Source organism: Genypterus blacodes, unplaced genomic scaffold (genome assembly GCF_046128005.1).
Source record: "Genypterus blacodes isolate CSIRO-AG114 ecotype Tasmania unplaced genomic scaffold, CSIRO-AGI_Gbla_v1 ptg000128l_1, whole genome shotgun sequence".
NCBI classification, from domain to species: Eukaryota; Metazoa; Chordata; class Actinopteri; order Ophidiiformes; family Ophidiidae; genus Genypterus; species Genypterus blacodes.
Genome location: NW_027466930.1, coordinates 2,432,923 through 2,451,656, shown reverse-complemented (window position 1 = coordinate 2,451,656; position 18,734 = coordinate 2,432,923). Strand labels below are relative to the sequence as shown.

At 46.8% G+C, this 18,734-nt stretch overlaps 1 protein-coding gene across 1 annotated transcript in view; it reads left to right on the top strand.

Annotated features, from left to right (window-relative positions):
* The first annotated feature begins 4,336 nt into the window (after positions 1 to 4,336).
* Positions 4,337 to 18,734, top strand: part of gria1a (glutamate receptor, ionotropic, AMPA 1a) — a 39,746-nt gene continuing 25,348 nt past the window's right edge. Inside the window, exons 1-7 of the mRNA XM_076162839.1 lie at positions 4,337 to 4,526; positions 8,935 to 9,119; positions 11,394 to 11,447; positions 13,994 to 14,152; positions 14,845 to 15,012; positions 15,950 to 16,054; positions 16,147 to 16,257. Coding sequence (XP_076018954.1) covers positions 4,352 to 4,526; positions 8,935 to 9,119; positions 11,394 to 11,447; positions 13,994 to 14,152; positions 14,845 to 15,012; positions 15,950 to 16,054; positions 16,147 to 16,257 — 957 coding nt within the window. The 5' untranslated portion in view covers positions 4,337 to 4,351. The remainder of the gene's footprint in view (positions 4,527 to 8,934; positions 9,120 to 11,393; positions 11,448 to 13,993; positions 14,153 to 14,844; positions 15,013 to 15,949; positions 16,055 to 16,146; positions 16,258 to 18,734) is intronic.

Genomic DNA, 18,734 nt, shown 5'->3' with positions numbered 1-18,734 from the left:
CGCACACACACACACACGGGTGACACCACTGCATTGACTTGTTTTGTTAGGCCTCTCATTAACATGGCTGATTAGCTATCTGAAAGATGGATAGGACCGGAGGGAACGCAACAAGCTCGCTGTTTCTTTCTAACACACATCATCTGACAGTTATTGGCCATGGGTGGCTGAGTGGGGGATGATTGTGTGTGTCGTACACTGTCCCGTGTCATTTTTGTTTACCTCTTCTCAAAGCGCCGTGTGGTTGATTGAGTAACCCTTCGCCGGTTCGGAAGGCGGCGTGTGTGTGTGACTGCATGATGAGGCAGCAGCTCTTCATCCTTTGTTTCACTTGACTCTGCCTTAACAAAATGGATGGATCCAATACAGACACACACACACACACACTCACACACATGACTCAGCCAGTGACTGAGTCAGATTCTTGCAGGTAATTGAAGTTCCTTCTTGCCACGGTAGTTCGTACATTTTTGTATTTGTCATCCTTCTTAACTTCAGACGACCATTGATGACATTTTTGTGCCGCTCATCGATCCATTCTGTCGCCTTTGATTGTTGATGCCAGACGTGGAGGATTTTACACATCTTACAGCGTTATCGTCTTGGTGAAATGGTGTGCAGTTGATCCGTGTTCTTGCAGGAAGAATTGTCTCATGGCAGGAGACGTGACAGACAGGGGCTCAGTGTTGGTTGTCTATTAGAGAGGAACTCTGCAGATGGCTGAACAGAAATCATCCAATCACGGCATCCCCCCTCCAGCTGGACCCTGTGTCCTCCCTCAGCACGACCCAATGCTAATGTTGCAGAAAATAGGAACAATTCAAGTCTGGGGAGAATGGAGAAATAGCAGGAACAGTGTGTCCGGTGTGTGTAGGTGTATAATTTATATAAATTGTGGTTTTGCGTGTGGACAAGATGTTGCAGATTGGAGTCCTGAGTGTGTGTGTGTGTTTGTGTGTGAGCCAGCGCTGTGAGAGAACAGATAAGGAAACAATTCAACTTGCTTTAAATCAGGGCGTTGGTCTCTCAAAAATGCATTAGCAGAATCGTTCTGTCGTTGCATCATTCAATTCATTTGTAATGATTTTCATGAGACATTAAGTAATGTGGGCCTACTCAAACACACACAGACACACAGACACACAGACACACACACTTGTGAGCAGCTCTTAAATGCTCCAGTACGCAGCCAGAGAGACAAGTATTTCTGTCTGAAGGACACCCGGACGCCTCTGACTGAAATCAGTTTGCCAATATATCAGGCAAATATTGACCTTTAAATAAATAATGAATATTGACCAGTCTGATGGCCCCACTTTGATTTTATGCCGTGGTGTGTGGGGAGAACATTCACGATATCGGTCCATAAAATCTGCAATTAAGTTTTATTTTCCTTGTGGATTTTCGTTTAATTAGTCGTCCATACGTGCTTTGCAGATAAACCAGTTACCTAAAGGATTTCATTAGGATGGCGGTTCAGTGCCAGGCGGCGGTCTTGAATACTGAATATGAAACGCCGTACGCAACGGAAAAATCGGATACTCACGAGGTTAAAAATTGCAGCCAAACATCTCAGATTCAGGCGGAGATACGGCGACACAGTGACAGCTTCATAAATCTCACCAAGTCAGACTCGGACTCATTTAAGAGGAAAGCGTTGGAATGGTTGTGTTAGTGTGGATCGGATGTTAAAAGATTTATGAGAGTGAATAATATGAGGGATGCGGTATTTCCTGCAAACGTAGCTGCTTCCATCATTGTCAACTACAGATGCTGCAGCGACTGTCACAAACTCGCCCTCTCTCTCCCTCTCTTTCTCAGTGCATGTGTGTGTGTGTGTCGCCGGGCCACAGACATGTCTGTCATTTGATATTTGGCTCCTGCTAAGCAGAAGAACAGCTGCAGGGCACAGGATACAGAAGAGGGAAGACAGGAGCTGCATGAGCCGTTTCTGACAGCGCCTCCTGTTGTGCTAGCACGAGTCCCTTCAGGTTTTAACTCTCTCTCTCCTCTCCCCAGGCCAAAAACTCTTCAGCCAAATGCAAATCAAGTCGTCCCTTTGCGGGAAAAGTGCAGGAGTGCATTAGAATTTTAGCTTTGGATGAGTAGTCATCAATCAGCATACAAATTGGCTTTGTTTTAGAGATAAGATGTGGATGTAGTCTGTGCAAACACTATGGTTTTTATGGAATCACAAACTCCTCGAGGGTTTCCCCGAGTGTGACAAAATGTCCAATAACTCCCAGTTCTCGCTCTATCTTCCAAAAAAAAATCCTTTCGCAGCTCTGAGCTTGTGTAATCCTCGCCACGGAGACAGGCCGTTACCCCGGCAACCCCAGTCCTGCCACCATGGCAGCTGTAACTGTGGCGAGAACAGACTGCGTGCCAGGGTGGACAGGTGTTTCCGGGGCCTTTCGAAAGCACTCAGGTCTCCCAACCTCACCCCCAAATGTCATTACACATGTGGAGCCGCGCTAACAAGCCGCACGTGCACACACACGCTCGCAATATGTCGGCGGGGTCATCCCTGAGGCGGCTGGAGGTGGGTTGCTATCCTCTGTGTCTTTTATCGTCCTAAGCTTTGTCTCACAGGCAACACTGCAGGTGCGAGGAACAACTCGGGTGTTAAGCGGAACGTGATAACCCGCCGCCGCCACGCGGAATGGGAAACGAGTCAAACAAGCTTTCATTACCTTTTATTCAGGCAGAACATAGAGGGCGCCGTTGAAAATTGGTCCGGGGGAAAATTGTTAGGTGGGGACGTAATGCACGACAGGGGGAGAGCAACAGCGGAGAGTGGGTCCGTTTACGGGCAGGAGCGTGTGCAGACCATGAAGGCAAGGCAAGACAGTTGTGTTACTGAGTCAGTGTGGCACGGCGCAAAATGTCTATTTCAGGGCTCGTTTTAAGTAGGGTGAGTCACACCGGAGCACTAGAGGCTGCATACGTGTGTGTTTACCCCCGTGTGCTTGTGTGTATGTTTGTGTATGTGTGGAATTTTGATGGGGTGCCACCAAGTTCCTCTCCCTCTCTCTCCCCCCTTTTCTCTCTCTCTCTCTTTCTCTCTGTCTCCCTCTCTCTCTCTCTCTCTCTCTCTCTCTCTCTCTCTCTCTCTCACGTGCCTGCCTGGAGGGTGCGGGTCTGTGACAGGTTAGGCGTTTTTGGGTCGGGGCCCGTCCTCTCTGTCTCTGTCTCTCTCCCTCTCCCTCTCCCTCTCCCTCTCTCTCTCTCTCTCTCTCTCTCTCTCTCTCTCTCTCTCTCTCTCTCTCTCTCTCTCTCTCTCTCTCTCTCTCTCTCCCTCTCCCTCTCTGCTCCTAGCGGCGAGCTGGCCCCAGGACAGGAGGACAGGCAGCGACTTCAATCTGTTTGGCAAATAATGGCAATGAAAAAAAAAAAGTCAAGCGCACCCCATGGCCCAGGCAGAAAATAGCCGCCGATGCCATGACGTGTTAGCGGCAAGGGCGGCGTGCTCAGGAGAGGATTTACCTTCCCTTAAAGAGAGAGAGCGGCGAGGAAGGCAGCGCGTGGGTTTGTGAGATATGCGAGGGTGTGAAAGAGAGCTGCAGAGGCGAACAGACAATGACAGAAGAAGAAAGGGAATGGAGAGATGTGAGGGGAGAAGCAAATGAGCAATGGAGACCACCTCATGCTGCTTGTAAAATGTCAATGGATCCCCGCAGATGTATTGATTATCTGCTCTGCTCTTAATCTGCCTTCAATCCCCCCCTCGTCCTCTCGCTAAAGGAAGGCAGGACAGAAGAGCAGAGATGGAGAATCAGGGTCGCCGTGGCGTAAATGTGGAACAGACCAGGCTTTGTGTTTGTTTTTGTTATGAGGCGAAACTGAAATTGATGAAACGGGAAACACACTTTCATCATGAATGTGACTTCAGCGACAATGTGGGAACACAAAATCAAAATACACAGGATATGTTAAAGGTGGAATCCTACATACTAACCGAATATTCAAGGTTATACAGCATATTACTGTCAAAACGAGGCGAGTAGTTGTTATTTGCATTATTAAAAAGCTTTTGGCAATAATAATGTTGCAATATTAGGAAGTATTCACTGAAGATTATCTGCTTAAATTCAAACTGGCTGCATAAATCTTGCATATGGTTATTATTACTTCATGCTTAAGGGGGAGAGTTTTACATTTAAAGCAAAGATTTCATAATCTGCTAAATATGAGAAAGTTTATGACTTTTCGTTCTTCCTGTTTCCCCTCCTCCTCCTCCTCCCTCCCTTCCTCCCTCTGTCTCTCTCTCTTTCCTCTGCCGGCAGTTTGCTCTCAGTTCTCCAAAGGCGTGTACGCCATCATCGGCCTCTACGACAGGAAGACGGTCAACATGCTCATGTCCTTCTGCGGGGCGCTGCATGTCTGCTTCGTCACGCCGTCCTTCCCCATCGAGACCGCCAACCAGTTTGTCATCCAGCTGAGGCCGGAGCTCCAGGACGCGCTGGTGGGCGTGATCGAGCACTACGGATGGACCAAGTTTGTGTACATGTACAGCTCCGACTCAGGTAGGAGCCTCGTAGTGTTGTTCTGTTCTGCTCTTATCTTCTGTGAATCCACTGAAAGCTTTGCTACATCTGCATGAAAAGATGCAGCTGAACACACAGTCACAGTGGAGCAAACACAGACATTGAAACTCACTTTGAAAACATCAGGTAAAAACATTATTTCAAGGGGCTGAGAAAGGAAAGGCCGGCGGTGAGCTTGTGCTCGTGTAGAGGAGCGTGTAATGTTTCAACTGACCTGGAAGGATGGAAATCCCCCAAAATCTCTCAGGCGAAAGTACCAGAATCTCCATTTTTGCAGTGAAAGATTTGATATCACCTGATTTAACACGCTGATGCAGACTTTGGGCCATATTACTGCTAATTCATGAGCAGAATTGCAGCATTTATCCATTGTGGTAGTAGAACAGTCAGTGCAGCAGACAGATCATCTTTGAATACCAGTGTTTTAAGTATCGCCACAGGAATTCTCTTGTGCGTGTGCAAAAAAGCAGTTTCAGTACTTACCCAGCGACACTGTCACTGGCAGGATCGTCATATTGCCATGGCGACGACAGCAGTGAGGTCAATCGTAGCCATTGTGCGGCAATGAGCAGTCATCAGAGTGTTTATTCCAGACCACTGTCTTTGCACAGACGTAGTGGCACAGAGCAGAGTATTGACCTGCCCTGGCCAGCAGATAAATGGTACAATGGAGGGAGAGATTAAGCTTCTTTAGCCGGCAGTCATCAGTGCGAATCTGTGATGCAACAATGGAATAGGATTGAATCCCCCTCTTGGTGGAGGTCGAGAGACGGCAGGTGTTCTTATACAGCCGCTGTCTCCGCCTCTTGCTTCATTTCAATCACACTTCTTCCCCAGCCAATCTGCCAGACACTTCCCATAATGCATTTTCTCCACCACCGCATCTGCATCAGGTGTGTGTGTGTGTACGCGAAATACATGTATGTTATGAACAGTGCGCTTCATTCAAATGTAAATCTGCAAACATAAACACAGGCTTACTCCAACTTGCTTGATTTTGACTGGTGTGAGGGAAACACGACGGCTTAAGTCGGCTCTCAAAGACAGATGCCTTCCTATGCTTGTTGGCACCCTGCACACACACACATACACACACACGCTATTGAGCGGGAACAGTGGAAATTTCACAGTGGGCTTAAATCCCATTGATGCGTGATGGCCATAGTGCCACATATGTCTCGCTGATCTCTCTGTGATCCCTTAATTATCCAGTCACAAATTGTCCACGTGTGTGTAGCCTGTGTGTGTGTGTGTGTAAGGTCATTTACCCTCATGTGATTGAGTCGTAGGATGGTGGAATCCATATCAGTGGTCCACTGTTGCCTGGATACTACTCAGCAGCTCCCCTTGCTACACGGTTATTTTAAGCCTTTAAGAAAAATCATTTGGTTGTGAGGAGTGTGTGTGAGTGTGAGTGTGTGTGCTCCTAAGTCCATCTTGTTGTTTGAAAAGGCTAAAAGTTTCCATAACCACATATAATGGCATTTCTAAAACTTTAATAAGTGTTGAGTCCATTACCTGAGCAGCGAAAGGGGCAAATGACAAAGATCTGTCTCCCTGCACACAGCCGCCATTAATAAAAGCATCTCTCATTTTATTTGCTAAAGCAGAGAACAGGAAAACAAATTTGATAGCCCATTAAAGCCATCGTAAACAATATTCAGGAAATGGTTTCTCCAAAGTGTTATTTTCTCTATTCTCTATTGCCCGATTCCCCTGGTCTCTGTGTATTGCCTCTGGCCAGGAGGGTGCTCACGACTGCCAGATTCCATTATGTTATTATTCTCATCCGGGATGCCTTTGGAGGAGCATTTTTACCTTGGCTTTTGCCCACAAGCCTCCTTGTCACGCTGGCTCTGATTTATAGCGGCGCATTAGCCACCGAGCTACGTTTTTAAAAAAGGCACAGGAATATTCAGTGAGACAATAGGCAGCTGTAGAGGGAGGGAAGGAAGAGAGGAAGGTCAGGAGAAGGGTGTGTGGAATGCATATTATTGCTTTTACAGTCACACTGGTGGGATTGAAGCGAAGCCGGAGAAATTCTCAATTCTCGCTCACCGTTTAATGAGACGCCAGCACTAATTTTAGCCGATCCTGACTCCTGCCCAGCTGTGTGCGCCGGTGCACACGTGCATAATAATGTTCCCAAATTAGCAGATGAACAAACACGAGCAGTGTGAGGGAAGATGTCGGATCATTACAAATGGGGAGTGAAGTGAAAGGCATGATGGGAAATTAAAAAAGGGGGCAGGGCCTTCGCTTTTCAAATGGCTGGGTCAGGATGTATCACTCTGAACAGAAACCTGTCACCACTCAAGGACCGCCCGCCTCCGTCCACAGGCACTTGTCCGTTCTCCTCGGGAGCCGTTGGCGTTCCGCACCGCCTCGCAAGATTAACGGCCTCCTGTATTACCACGTCTATCATCGCTTTCACGGCTCCCATTAAATCTGTCAGCACCAAGGACTACAATTATTTACTCACGAGCAACAGTCTATGGAAAGCAGCGCCATAAACACCGCACAAAGTTGCTGCGTACGTTTCCTGTAGCGTTTTTACGGCCGTTGTTTACCTCCTAAATGTTCGTCCCTGTCATTTGTCTTATGGGTTTCTGACTTCTAAACATGTTTTGGCCGTCGTAAGTGATGAAACACCATTCCTCTTTTTATTTCTGTAATGACGTGATGGCAAAGACAGATAAGCACCTTGAATTGTCAGGAGAGTTGCCAGCGTGCATTAAAATATGGCCAAGCAATCATCCGTCAGGGGCTGTCAGTGTGGCTCTGATTCTTCTTCACCCTCTTAACTGTGGATACAGCTAATTTACATTTTTTGGGATTTATCAGGGAGCGCGATCAATCCATCATCTTTTAATCCATATGCTTCATCATAAATTATATATATATCATAAAAGTATTGTTGATTAACATGGATACATCAGCCAATAAGTTATCTTGCTTATTATCTAGCTACTTACAAAAGATATAAATCCTTTCATACAGTGTGTTTCTTTTTACATGAATTTATGAGTTTTTACAAGCTTCCACTGAGAAAAATAGTCCCGTTGCAGCTAGCTTAGCACCTGCGAGGCTACGTCAACAATAGCAGGAGAGTCTAACTAACCTACTAGCTAGCTGCAAAGCAGCAGTATGTTTAGAGTTTAGAGTTGAATTGCACATTTACATTCATTGTGAAATGCGACATAGTGAATAGGACATCTTCTGCCGAGTGGATGTTGATGTTTTGGCTTGTTTCACTTTTGAAAACCTGACTCTTCTTGTTGGCTAACGGTGAGAAGGCCATGCTAGTTTGCGGCTCGCTAGCACTGCTGATAACTCTTGACGTATTGATACAAAGGAGCTGGACTGTGTGAAACAGAAGTAACTGATAGGACCCTTGAATGCTGTTATTGTCTTTGTGACTGTCAGTTTGACACATTACAGAGAGCTGTTTAGTATCCTGTTATATCATTAACAAACAAGGCGTAGAGACATTAGCCAGTGAAAAGAAATGATCTACGGTATATGAAATGACGTTCCAAATCTTTGTACTGGCCGTAATTCATTTTTGTAATTGCTGTCACTCTGCTGGGGATAAAATGACCTTATTTACTCAGTGAAACAACGGCGGCTGGCAGCAACAGAGCAATCTGATTGGTCCACTGCCAGCAGCAGGAGTGTGTCATATTGTAAATCAGAGTCTGAAATCAATGTGTTCACTAATCACCTTTTATTTTCTGCCTTAGCATGAGGCCTATAGCCCACTTACAGCTCTAACTCTTCCTCTGTGAAGCTCAATGGCGTCAGCGGCCCGTCTGTGTAATGGAGTGGACGTGTCTGTAATTGGAGCTCGGAGGACGTAAATCTGCTCTGTGAATGCGTCGTCTGTTATCATGCAGCTGATTATTTGTTAGTGTGAGTGTGGTGATTATTTAACCTGGCACTGTACGAGAAGCACAAGTGCACCTGTGTGTGTGTGTGAGTGTGTGTGTCTCAGTGGGCTTAATGGACTGTCCCACTCGCTCACACACTTTATCACCAAAGCTTTAGGGGAGATTCTGATGGATATGCTTATCAAGGCCGGTCTCCTGAACACTGCTCCGCCTCTGCTTTGTTCAGAAGTTGTGTCCATTTATCTCTCTGCTCATAATGTAACTACACACACCGAGATTAACCTGCCCGCCATTTGTTTTGGTGTCAGGCTGGATAATAAAACGTAGGCGCTCAGCAGGTGAATAGCAGCCATTCGCTTTCATTCCTCTTAAGCCTCTTTTCAGAACTTTTGCTGCAAAGGTGCACTAGGTCACACATTTAGTTTCTTCTCTCGTTCAATCAGCTTTTATATAAGAGTGCAGAAGCGTAACCAAAAGTGTCTGACTCTCCTCTGCAGGACTGGCAGTGCTGCAAAAGGTTCTGGACACGGCAGCGGAAAAGAACTGGCTGGTGACGTCGGTCAATGTGGAGACCATGACCGAGGCCTCCTTCCTGAAGGTGTTCCAGGACCTGGACAAGAGGAAGGAAGGCCAGATCATCATCGACTGTGAGACGGAGAGGCTCACTGGCATCCTGAAGAAGGTAAAGAAAAAAAGCTTTTGGAATGATATCTTGTCATTTTTTTGAGTAATACTTTGGTGCTGGGAGTTTGATGGCTTGTTTCAGAAAAAGCCTTCAAACTTCAGAATAACACTGCAGCCCGTAGGTGTTTATCAGATGAACAAAGGAAAGCGGGATATAAATGGGGAGTGGAGGCTGCTTGGTGGTCCGCCATGGTGTTTAGTCTGCCGGAGCATCAAGGACAGGAGAGATAAATAACACGGCGTTCAGATGGAGCAATTGTTCCGTGGCAGAATCAGCACTTATACCTGTACTGACTTTGAACGGGAGGAGGATTGTTGTCATCGCAATTAATGACACGCATGCCACAAAGTGTTTACGCAGGCAGGATGACGCTTTTAGGCTCAGATTGTGACCGACGTAAAGAAATTGTCTCGGGAAAATATTCACATTGTTTGTTTTGCTCGACTGTGTCACTTGTGTGATTTATTTCTTTTCATAAAAACACTTGCATGCTTTTTAAAGATGCACATGTGACTGCACCACACACACACACAAACACACACACACACACACACACACACACACACACACACACACACACACATGGTCCCCATCTGTATGTGGAGGCTGCTCTGCGTGAGCGTTATTGATGGCCTGGTGTCTGCCGTTAAGGTTATTGCATCAGTTCTCCCCAGTTTACAGGAGCTGAGGCTGAGAAGTTCTCCATTCAGATGGCCACCATCAATCACCCACATCTGCTCCCTGTCTCGCAGTGCTGCCTGTGCACAAACACAAACACACACACAGGCCAAACAATGGATTATACACACACATACTCACACATAACGCCTCTTCTGCCCTTTAAACTTAGTCCACTGTCCACCTCATTCATCTGGCACCGCGACACTGATTCTACTACGATAATGTCAGCGAGCGTGACAGTGAGTCTGTGTGTTTTTATGAGCTGAATGTTTTGATCTCTGGAGTCTTCTGGGAGCGCGTTCGGTACAACAGAGTCGTTATCCTGAACGCCTGTGGATTATTTATCAAAATGTTTTCCTACAGAGCAACAGAAAGTGCACTGTTCTCTCAGGGGTGAACTCAGAATGACTCTTCTGCCTTGGTAATTAAAAAAGCTCCTCGCATTCCAAAACATTTCCATTTGTGTTATTAGTGCCCTCCACCCCCCACCAACCTCCCACCCCCAGTGCGGGCTGTATCAGTGTCACGGCTGGTGTGTGTGTGTGTGTGTTTGTGTGTGTGTGTGTGTGTGTGTCTGTGGTTTTTTCCTGGCCTAAAGGCAGGCCACAGGGCCCGCCTCGCGCTGGGGTCACCATTAATAACAAATGCCACCGTCTGTCACGACCCACAGCATCATTAGACCAGCGCGTACAGACATACAAATGAGAAGGCACCCCGAGCGTACACCAGGGAAAACGTTTGCAGAGAGCAGGACGAGTGAAATATGTGTGTGTACTTGTGTGTGTGTGTGTGTGTGTGCAGTGGGCAGGGACGGGGAAAAGCAGCAGAAGCATCTTATCAGTGTTAAAGCTGTTAACTGGATGGTGCATCCTTGTAAAATTAGCACTACCCACTCTGGCTTATAGTATGTGATTGCCCAGTATACTATGATAACACACACACACACACACACACAATATGATGCTGGTAGTTCACTTTATTCCAGAGATGGAGTCTACAATAGTAATGAATGAACCACTTAACTGGTGAGCACATGGTGCTACACACACACATGACCTCTACCTGCCCAGCCAGAGATGGAGTGTGGGTGTGTCACCTATTGATATGAGATGAAATTCCATGGATCAAGAATGTATTGATTTACGTTATCTAATTATAAGGTGGATCAAAGTCTCAGGTGTGAAGCAATGGAACACACCACATCAATTTGCCTCTCTTTTCTCTTTTAATTGAATATTTTATGTGTAAGAGCACATTTGGATAAGAGGGCAGAGCAATTTTCTACAGAATCTGTAATATGGAGACACCAAGGTGGTCACGGTGTGGGATCACAGGGGAGAATGTGGAACATACCTCCAGTTTTCGAGTCCCTTTTGCTCTGACGTCTTGTTAGCCTACTTACTGCCTGCAAGGACAAGGTCAGGTACGGTGTCGCCGCTGCACTGCTGGCACTGTCAAAACCCTCCTCTCACTTTCTTATACACACACACACACACACACACACACACACACACACACGGGTGAGTTTCTGCCGCTGCTACTGTGTCACAGGCATTTTATTTTCTCTTTCCTTCTGTCCTTGTTTTCCAGATTGTCGAACAAGGCAAGAATGCAAAGAGCTACCACTACATCCTGGCTAACCTGGTAAGATGACATCATCCATATTATCTTCGCACTTACCTGTCTCCTCGACTTGCCCCTCCCCCTCCCCCATTTCTCTCCAAATGCACTTTGTTCTATATAGAATCCTTTTTTGGGAATTTACTTTGTTCCTAATACTTCAGCTTTCAAAGGGATTTCAGTCCGCCGGTATTTTATTACTAATTTAACAGACTTGCATGTGCATAATCATTTTGCCTCAAACTACCTCTTCTTTATGTCTTTCATGTGCCAATCCATTTCCTTCGTCAGTGGTATCACTCGTTCCTCTTTGACGACACCTGCAGACATACCCAGAACAGGAAGCATTAGGCACTGAGAAGAAGAAACAGACTCTGAAATCCGCGCAGACCTGCTGTGATGGGAAAAGGTCACGGCGCCAATGTATGCAAGCCGTACATTATATCATTAGCTCTCTTCATCCGCTGCCACATTCCCAGTGTGAATGGTACAAAGAGCCCTACAGCGTTACTCAGGCTCACTAAATGCCACCAAATGAAGAGAAAATTAATATCAACAGACGCCGCGCTGATATCAACATTACTATGCAGCTGCTGGCGTCCACCATTTTTCACTGCCGAGGTTTTAGATTAGCTCAATCTCTGGTGTCTGGCCGCTTTCGCCCCAGATTGAATTTTAAATGATAAGGCTCGGACGGTAATAAAGGGCCGATACGCAAAGTGGCCACAGTGATTGATAATGGGCGCCGCTAAAAGGTTGAGGCAGAAATAGCTTTTACGACGTCCTTGTATGATTTCCTGATTTTGTTAATTCACCTGTAACCGCACCGTGTGTGTGTGTGAGAGACCTAGAAGAATACTAAATAGTCAAGGAAAAGGAAGGTTTCTTTCTTATTTTGGTAATATTTGGTTAAGAGCTGTGTCATAGATCTCCCCTCCCCCCACACACCCCTCCCCTGCCCAAGCATTAGGAAAGCCTAGTTTCTATAGTAACCTGTTCAGCTCACTGCACTGCATTAACTCGTACATGGAGCGTGAAAAAAAAGGCACAACTCTGTCTGTTAAGCTGATGAATATGGGCGACTGGAAACACAGCAGGTTTATTTGCGAGATGGAGGAGAGGCAGAGTTTGAGGGAGGTGGAGAGTGTGGGATGATGCAGCTCCAAAAAACACCAAGGGCATGAAATGTTTACAGCTTTAGGTTAGTGGAGGCCGCTTTGTCTCTAAAGGCTTGTCATTGTGGTGTCTCAGTAGGGAGTGTGTGTCCGACATTGTCATAGCTGCAAATCTGAAGGAGGGTCACGCCCAAAGAAACGCGGCCTGAACTGCCATTTCCTGTTTACCTCTGTAACATCTTAACTTCCACATGTGACACGTTTACTTACATGTCAACACAGTACAGTACAATGTGAAGAGAGCAAGTTTTCATCCAGGATCCAGTGTTTTGCAGCCTGTAGGTGTGTCAGCTCAGGCCAATTTGTCATCCGTTTTCACTCAGTTAGCACAATGATGAATCATAAAGCAATTTTTGTACATTAGTATGAGACCAAATCTGCTATCTTTTCACTCAAAAGTGAACACTACATTTTGAAAACTACAGTATAACTTTGATCAGAGTAACTTAAAGGCCGCTTTAGAGCTGACAGACAATCCAGACAGGCACCCTCTGTCTCTGACTGTCAGAACGTAGCTATCTCAGACAAATCAAAGATAAATCTTCAGTCCCCCCCCCCACCACCTCCTCTCATGCCCTCTTCCCCCACTCCCACCCAATCCCACTCTCTGCCTCGTCTTCTCTTGACGCTGACAAGCAGCCTGCTGAGAGACTGAAACTGCCCCTCCTGCTCTCTGCTCCACTGAAAAACAGCCTTCCCCGCAAAATAGTCAGAGGAAAAAATACAAGTGGGAGATACCATTACAGTAAATCACTCCCTTCTCTTTTTCGACTCTGCCCAAGGCGCCGCCAGCATTGTTCACAGGACTCTACAAGGTCTCGATCCCGCCATTGTTAACAGTAGCATGTGAAGAGTCACTCTATCAGAGATTAGCTCCGGACTACTCTCGCCACGAAATTAAGTTTCCAACTCTTGCTTCTTCTAGTCCCTTAGGAAAGACACGCATGAAGTCTGCTCAACGGGATAACCCCTCTGCAGAGAAGCACGAGGATTAGTCATCTTTATCACGCAGCCTAATTCTGCAGCCGCCACATACGTACATGAAACATCTGAAACCCCCGCGCTCACTTTCACGACGGGGATTCTCATTTGAGTTTTCAGACTCCACACAACCCCGCTGTGTGAAGATGGACTCTATCCGTTTTAATTGCCCGCTTGAGTAGCGAGTGGTCAAACATGCTGAATTACCTCTCTGGACAATGTCAAGATGGAAATTACAGTCAGATAATGAGATGTCCTCTGAGAAAAGGACATCTGGTGTGTGCTTGGCCTTGTTCGTCTCAGACGGAGAGTCCCTGAGCGCTCAGCGGCGCTCCAATTAAATCATCATCGGATTTAGGGTCATTCTTCTCCTGTCTGTCTCACCATTCCCTCTGCTTGTCAACCCTCTCCCAGGGGTTCCTGGACATCGACCTGACGGACCTCAGGAAAGGCGGCGCCAACATCACCGGCTTCCAGCTGGTCAACAACTCTGAGCCCAGCGTCAGCCACGTTGTCCAGCAGTGGATGGAATTTGACAACAAGGATTCCAAAGTGCCCAAGAGCGGCCTCAAAGTATTTACTCCTCCCTTCATCTGTTTTGCTCTCTTCTCTTGGTTTGTCCTCTAAGTACACATGTAAGGAGCGATCTGTCGTCTTCATGTCACTGAAATTGATCGACTGTAGTCACAGAACCAGGGAGACGGAGAAAACTGATTTTTCAGTGCTGTCAAGCTGGAATCACCTCTGTGTTATTTCCCCTGTTAGTCAGTTATTTTGTTTGTATCTGTCAGCAGGATATTGCCAGAAGTTATGAAAGAGGTAGTATTAAATCTGGTGAAGAGAGGAGTCTGGAGCTGGGGAGTAAATGATAAGATAACCAATTCAGATCTGGGATTTGAGTCAAGTATCGGGTTTTTCTTAACCGTAACAGCCATCGAACCCGAGATGGAGAAGTGATTCTGAATCTAAACAGAAAGCTTACAGGGTCAGGAAATTAATTCAGAATCGAAGTAGAATGTGATTCATGTCCGTGGGTGTGAAAGCAACGCGTTTTATTTGAGGTTTTCACACTCTGAATACGTTCCAGTTCCCACTGTGTTTCTCCTCAGTGTTGAGTGCTAATTTCCCTTAAAATGTGAAGAACTCTGAAATCGTGTCAACTATTGACAAATGTTCCTTCGTTTCTTCTCTGTTCTCTTTAAACTTTTCCCACTTACATGTTGCTGTGCTTGCTTCAGTTTGATTGGGCTGCTCTCTCTCCACAGTACACGGGGGCGCTCACGTATGACGGCGTGAAAGTCATGTCCACAGCCTTCCAGTATCTACGGAGACAGAGGATAGACATCTCTCGCAGAGGCAACGCTGGAGAGTGCCTCGCCAACCCGCCAGCGCCCTGGGGCCAGGGCATAGACATCCAGAGAGCCCTGCAGCAGGTCTGCACACACACCGCAGACAGAAGCATGCTAATGCACATGCGTACATATATAGAAGCATGCACACGCTCGCACACGGCGGTCTTGAGTGGCATATTGGCTAACAGCTCCTGAGTTGGGGTTGGCTGAACAAATTAGGTCTCATTCTGTCGCATAAAGTTCACATTAAGTTGCAGGAGAGCTCCCCGGTATCAAATGTGACATCATGGCTAGTAAACAAAAGCTGGAGGCAGTAACACACCACAGTGATCGTCATGAAATATGACATTAGCAATCGAATTCAGAGAAGGAATATTTCGCGGTGGGAATTGAATATGCAGGACTGGACAGACCTCTGGAACACAAAGCAAATGAACCGTCAGAGACATGCAGAGTGTTAGAGAAATGAGATGCATGCAGGCTAATGTATGCAAAACCATGTATGTCACTGGGAAGAGGCGTGGAAATTTATACAATATTTTAACACGCTAGATGAATGCGATTGCAAATTACAGTGTAAAAGATATAATTAAAAGTCACATAAGGTTGATTTGGATCGCCATACACAGTATTGCGGTGTGTGTGTGTGCGCGCGTGTGTAACCTGAAGGCTTCTTGTCTGCAGAGTTGCTGTGCAGAGGCCTCGGTCAGAGTCAATCTCACCATCTGCCCACGGATAGACTGGAGATTGAAGCCGTGTTCGCTCAATTAAGTCCGTCGCGGAGCCAAGACAAACACACCGCGCGCTGCACACATACATGCACACCGTCTGCCACTCAACCACCGCCGGGACGTGTGTAAGCACGGCGGCAAAACACTCACTGATGAATCCTCCACAAACACAAGCAAAAACGGCCTGGAGTATTAGTGACACCGTTCATGGTTGATGTTATCTACAAATGTGGTTACGTACAGACTGACTGATTCGCTCTGTGTGTGTGTGTGTGTCTCCTGTAAAGGTCAGAATAGAAGGACTGACCGGTCACATCCAGTTTAATGAGAAAGGCCGGAGAACCAACTACACGGTCAGCGTGATGGAACTGGCCCCATCTGGACCCAAGAAGGTACGGCCAAGCCTCCAGCTCATGATTATATAGAATCAGAAGGTGCGTCTGCAATATTAAGCGACCCCTTGTAACCCCTGAACTCGTTTCAGGTGGGCTACTGGAACGAGGACGAGAAGTACGTGACCACCGCCAGCTTCGTGCGAAGCAGCAACGACACGTACGGCCTGCAGAACAGAACGTACATCGTCACCACCATCTTGGTAAGTGTACCGCGGAGGAAAGGAAAGGAAATCCGGAGTGTTTGAGGCGCGAGGAATGAGCGACAGGGCGAGGAGCGAGGCGGGGAAACATTTTTCATCTTCTTTCATGATGGTGTTCCTAAAAGTTCATGGCTGCTGAGAGAGTTCCGCAGACATCTGTGATTGTATCTCACGCTCCCTCGCTCTCCTCCTTCCCCCCCCCCCATCCCCGACGCTATCCTGCCAGTTTCCGTACCTGTCTGGCTCCTGCTCGGAATCAGAATCACTTTATTTTGGCGAGTGCGATACTAGTGAAGAAGGGATTTGTCTTAGTGACACTAGCTCGCTGACATGCTGACAAGTAGCTGGGTTCTATAATGCATGCTTATACGTTTTAAAAGGGTGACACAAGGACGACATGAGAGAGAGAGAGAGAGATAGAGAGTGAGACATGCCGAGCAGAGAGGAATGAAATAAATTATGAGCGGAGGAGAGAGAGCGCACATTTCTGAGCGTTAATGGTTTTCTTCTTCTCTCATCTCTTCATTATGCGCCTCAGGTATCAGGTTTTTAAATTATGTCCGCGCATAAATAGCAGAGACGGACAGATGTGAGTGATCTGTGCTCAGAGTTGCCTTTACAAATGGGGCAGCAACTTGGTAATGGAAGCACCTAATGGAAGTTGGGCTAACATTAGGCTTTTATAGAAGGGTAGGGAATATTCCTGCTAATACCCGATATATGGTATAATGTAGGCGTACTGAATATCTTTGAACGTCTTTGTGGATGCAGAATGCTCACCGTGTCTCTGCCTGCGTCAGAAATGTAACACGCGGCTAGGAGAGAGTTTTCCATGTCTTTGTGAATACATCCTGAGTCCGGCTGCGGTACACTTTGTACTTCAGGCGTATCTTTCAAGTGAGAACATCTTTTTATCTCCAGCTGCCATGTAATGCTGTTAGTTATAGCAGATAGAGCTATTAAGTGTGTGTGGACCGAATGTAGGGGTGGGGGGGGGGAATACAGAAGCCCGGGAGCCGGTTTGTGCAGACTCGTCGCCTCGGCAGCCTTCGGGGGTCCAGCGGGGGCAGCGTGTGTGCAGCTGATCTCCGCTGCGAGGGTTAATGGGGTGAAGGATTTCGACTACATGCTTCCCCTACAATATCCTCCCCTGCCCTGGTCTGTGCACATGACCAGGCTCGGGGTTAGCAGAAGATCTGGAGGAGCGATACAGGCTGTGTCTAATGTAGCACTCAGGCGTGTTTCCCCTCACCACACTGGAACGGGGTGAAATTTTGAGGGATCTTTCTTTTTCCCCGCAAAGCAAGGGATGGTTTCTCAAGCGGAGATGGCGTGCTTGCTCGCTCGCTCCGTTCAGCCGCCTGGAATTACTTTAATAGGCTTTCAGCGGGAAATGGCAGCATGCAAGAGTGAATTATGTAATTTCCCGAATTCCCCTGAGGTCTGTTTTTAAATTGGTCCCAAGGGAATAAGAGTTTGAATTTTACCAATTATTCACTGATATATCCATACCTTTGCATCTGTCTTTGTGTATCATCTGTGTGTTTGCATGTTTACAGTATTTGTTGTGTGTGACGACTGCTGTCTCTTGCTTGTCATCCACTAATCAACTAAATGCCATCGATGGATTTGTGAGGAATGAAACTTCATTTTGATGTCCTTTTGCTAACTAGAAGCATCATGAGGGACTTAGCAAACTTATCAAATTCAGTTTGTTGGTCTCAGAATAATGATTCTGCATATGGAAACATCTACAGCCTCAAAGGCCTTTGTACAGATGTTTTCATTTGACTGCAGATTATATCGTCCGCAACTAATTGACAGTTGCCCCCGGCAGTGACTTGTTGTTTTAGTAATCGACTCGCTGACTTCTCCACTAAACCTCTAGTACTCGTTCTTGTCTGCCTGTGTTACATTCAACACAGCTGAGCGACAACTCATCTCAGCGGAACTGTTAAAGGTCAATGAGCGTGAATCCTGGAGGACCATCCCTATGCCATGCCATACCATCTACTGTATGTGTACGTGTGTGTGTAAGTGCACGCTTCTACTTCTGCACATGTGTGGCTGTCTTCTGCCGCGAGCGCACATCCTGTCGGAGCGCCCGCCTGCCCGACCTTTTCTCCAACGTCTCCCCGGGGTCCCGTTTCTCCACCAGAGGACCGTGGCTTTCCATGTGTAACAATGATTACCTTCATCTCAAACCATAAAGAGCAAGAGAAGCCAGATCATTTTAACACACTCTGGGAAAACACCACCGCCTCCCCCGTCTCTACACCTCGATGAAATACGGCGGTGGGATTTTCTCAGTTCAGTGCGGCTTCAGAATGGCCTTAGAGTGGGCGCACATTACAGCCAGAGGGAACTTTGAGGCCCCCTAAGTACTCGAGGACTATTCATCCAGTGCTGCCTGGAATTGTGTGTGAAGTGAGTTTCTATATATAAGATCAGAAAAAGGTGCCTCAGCTTTAATTTGT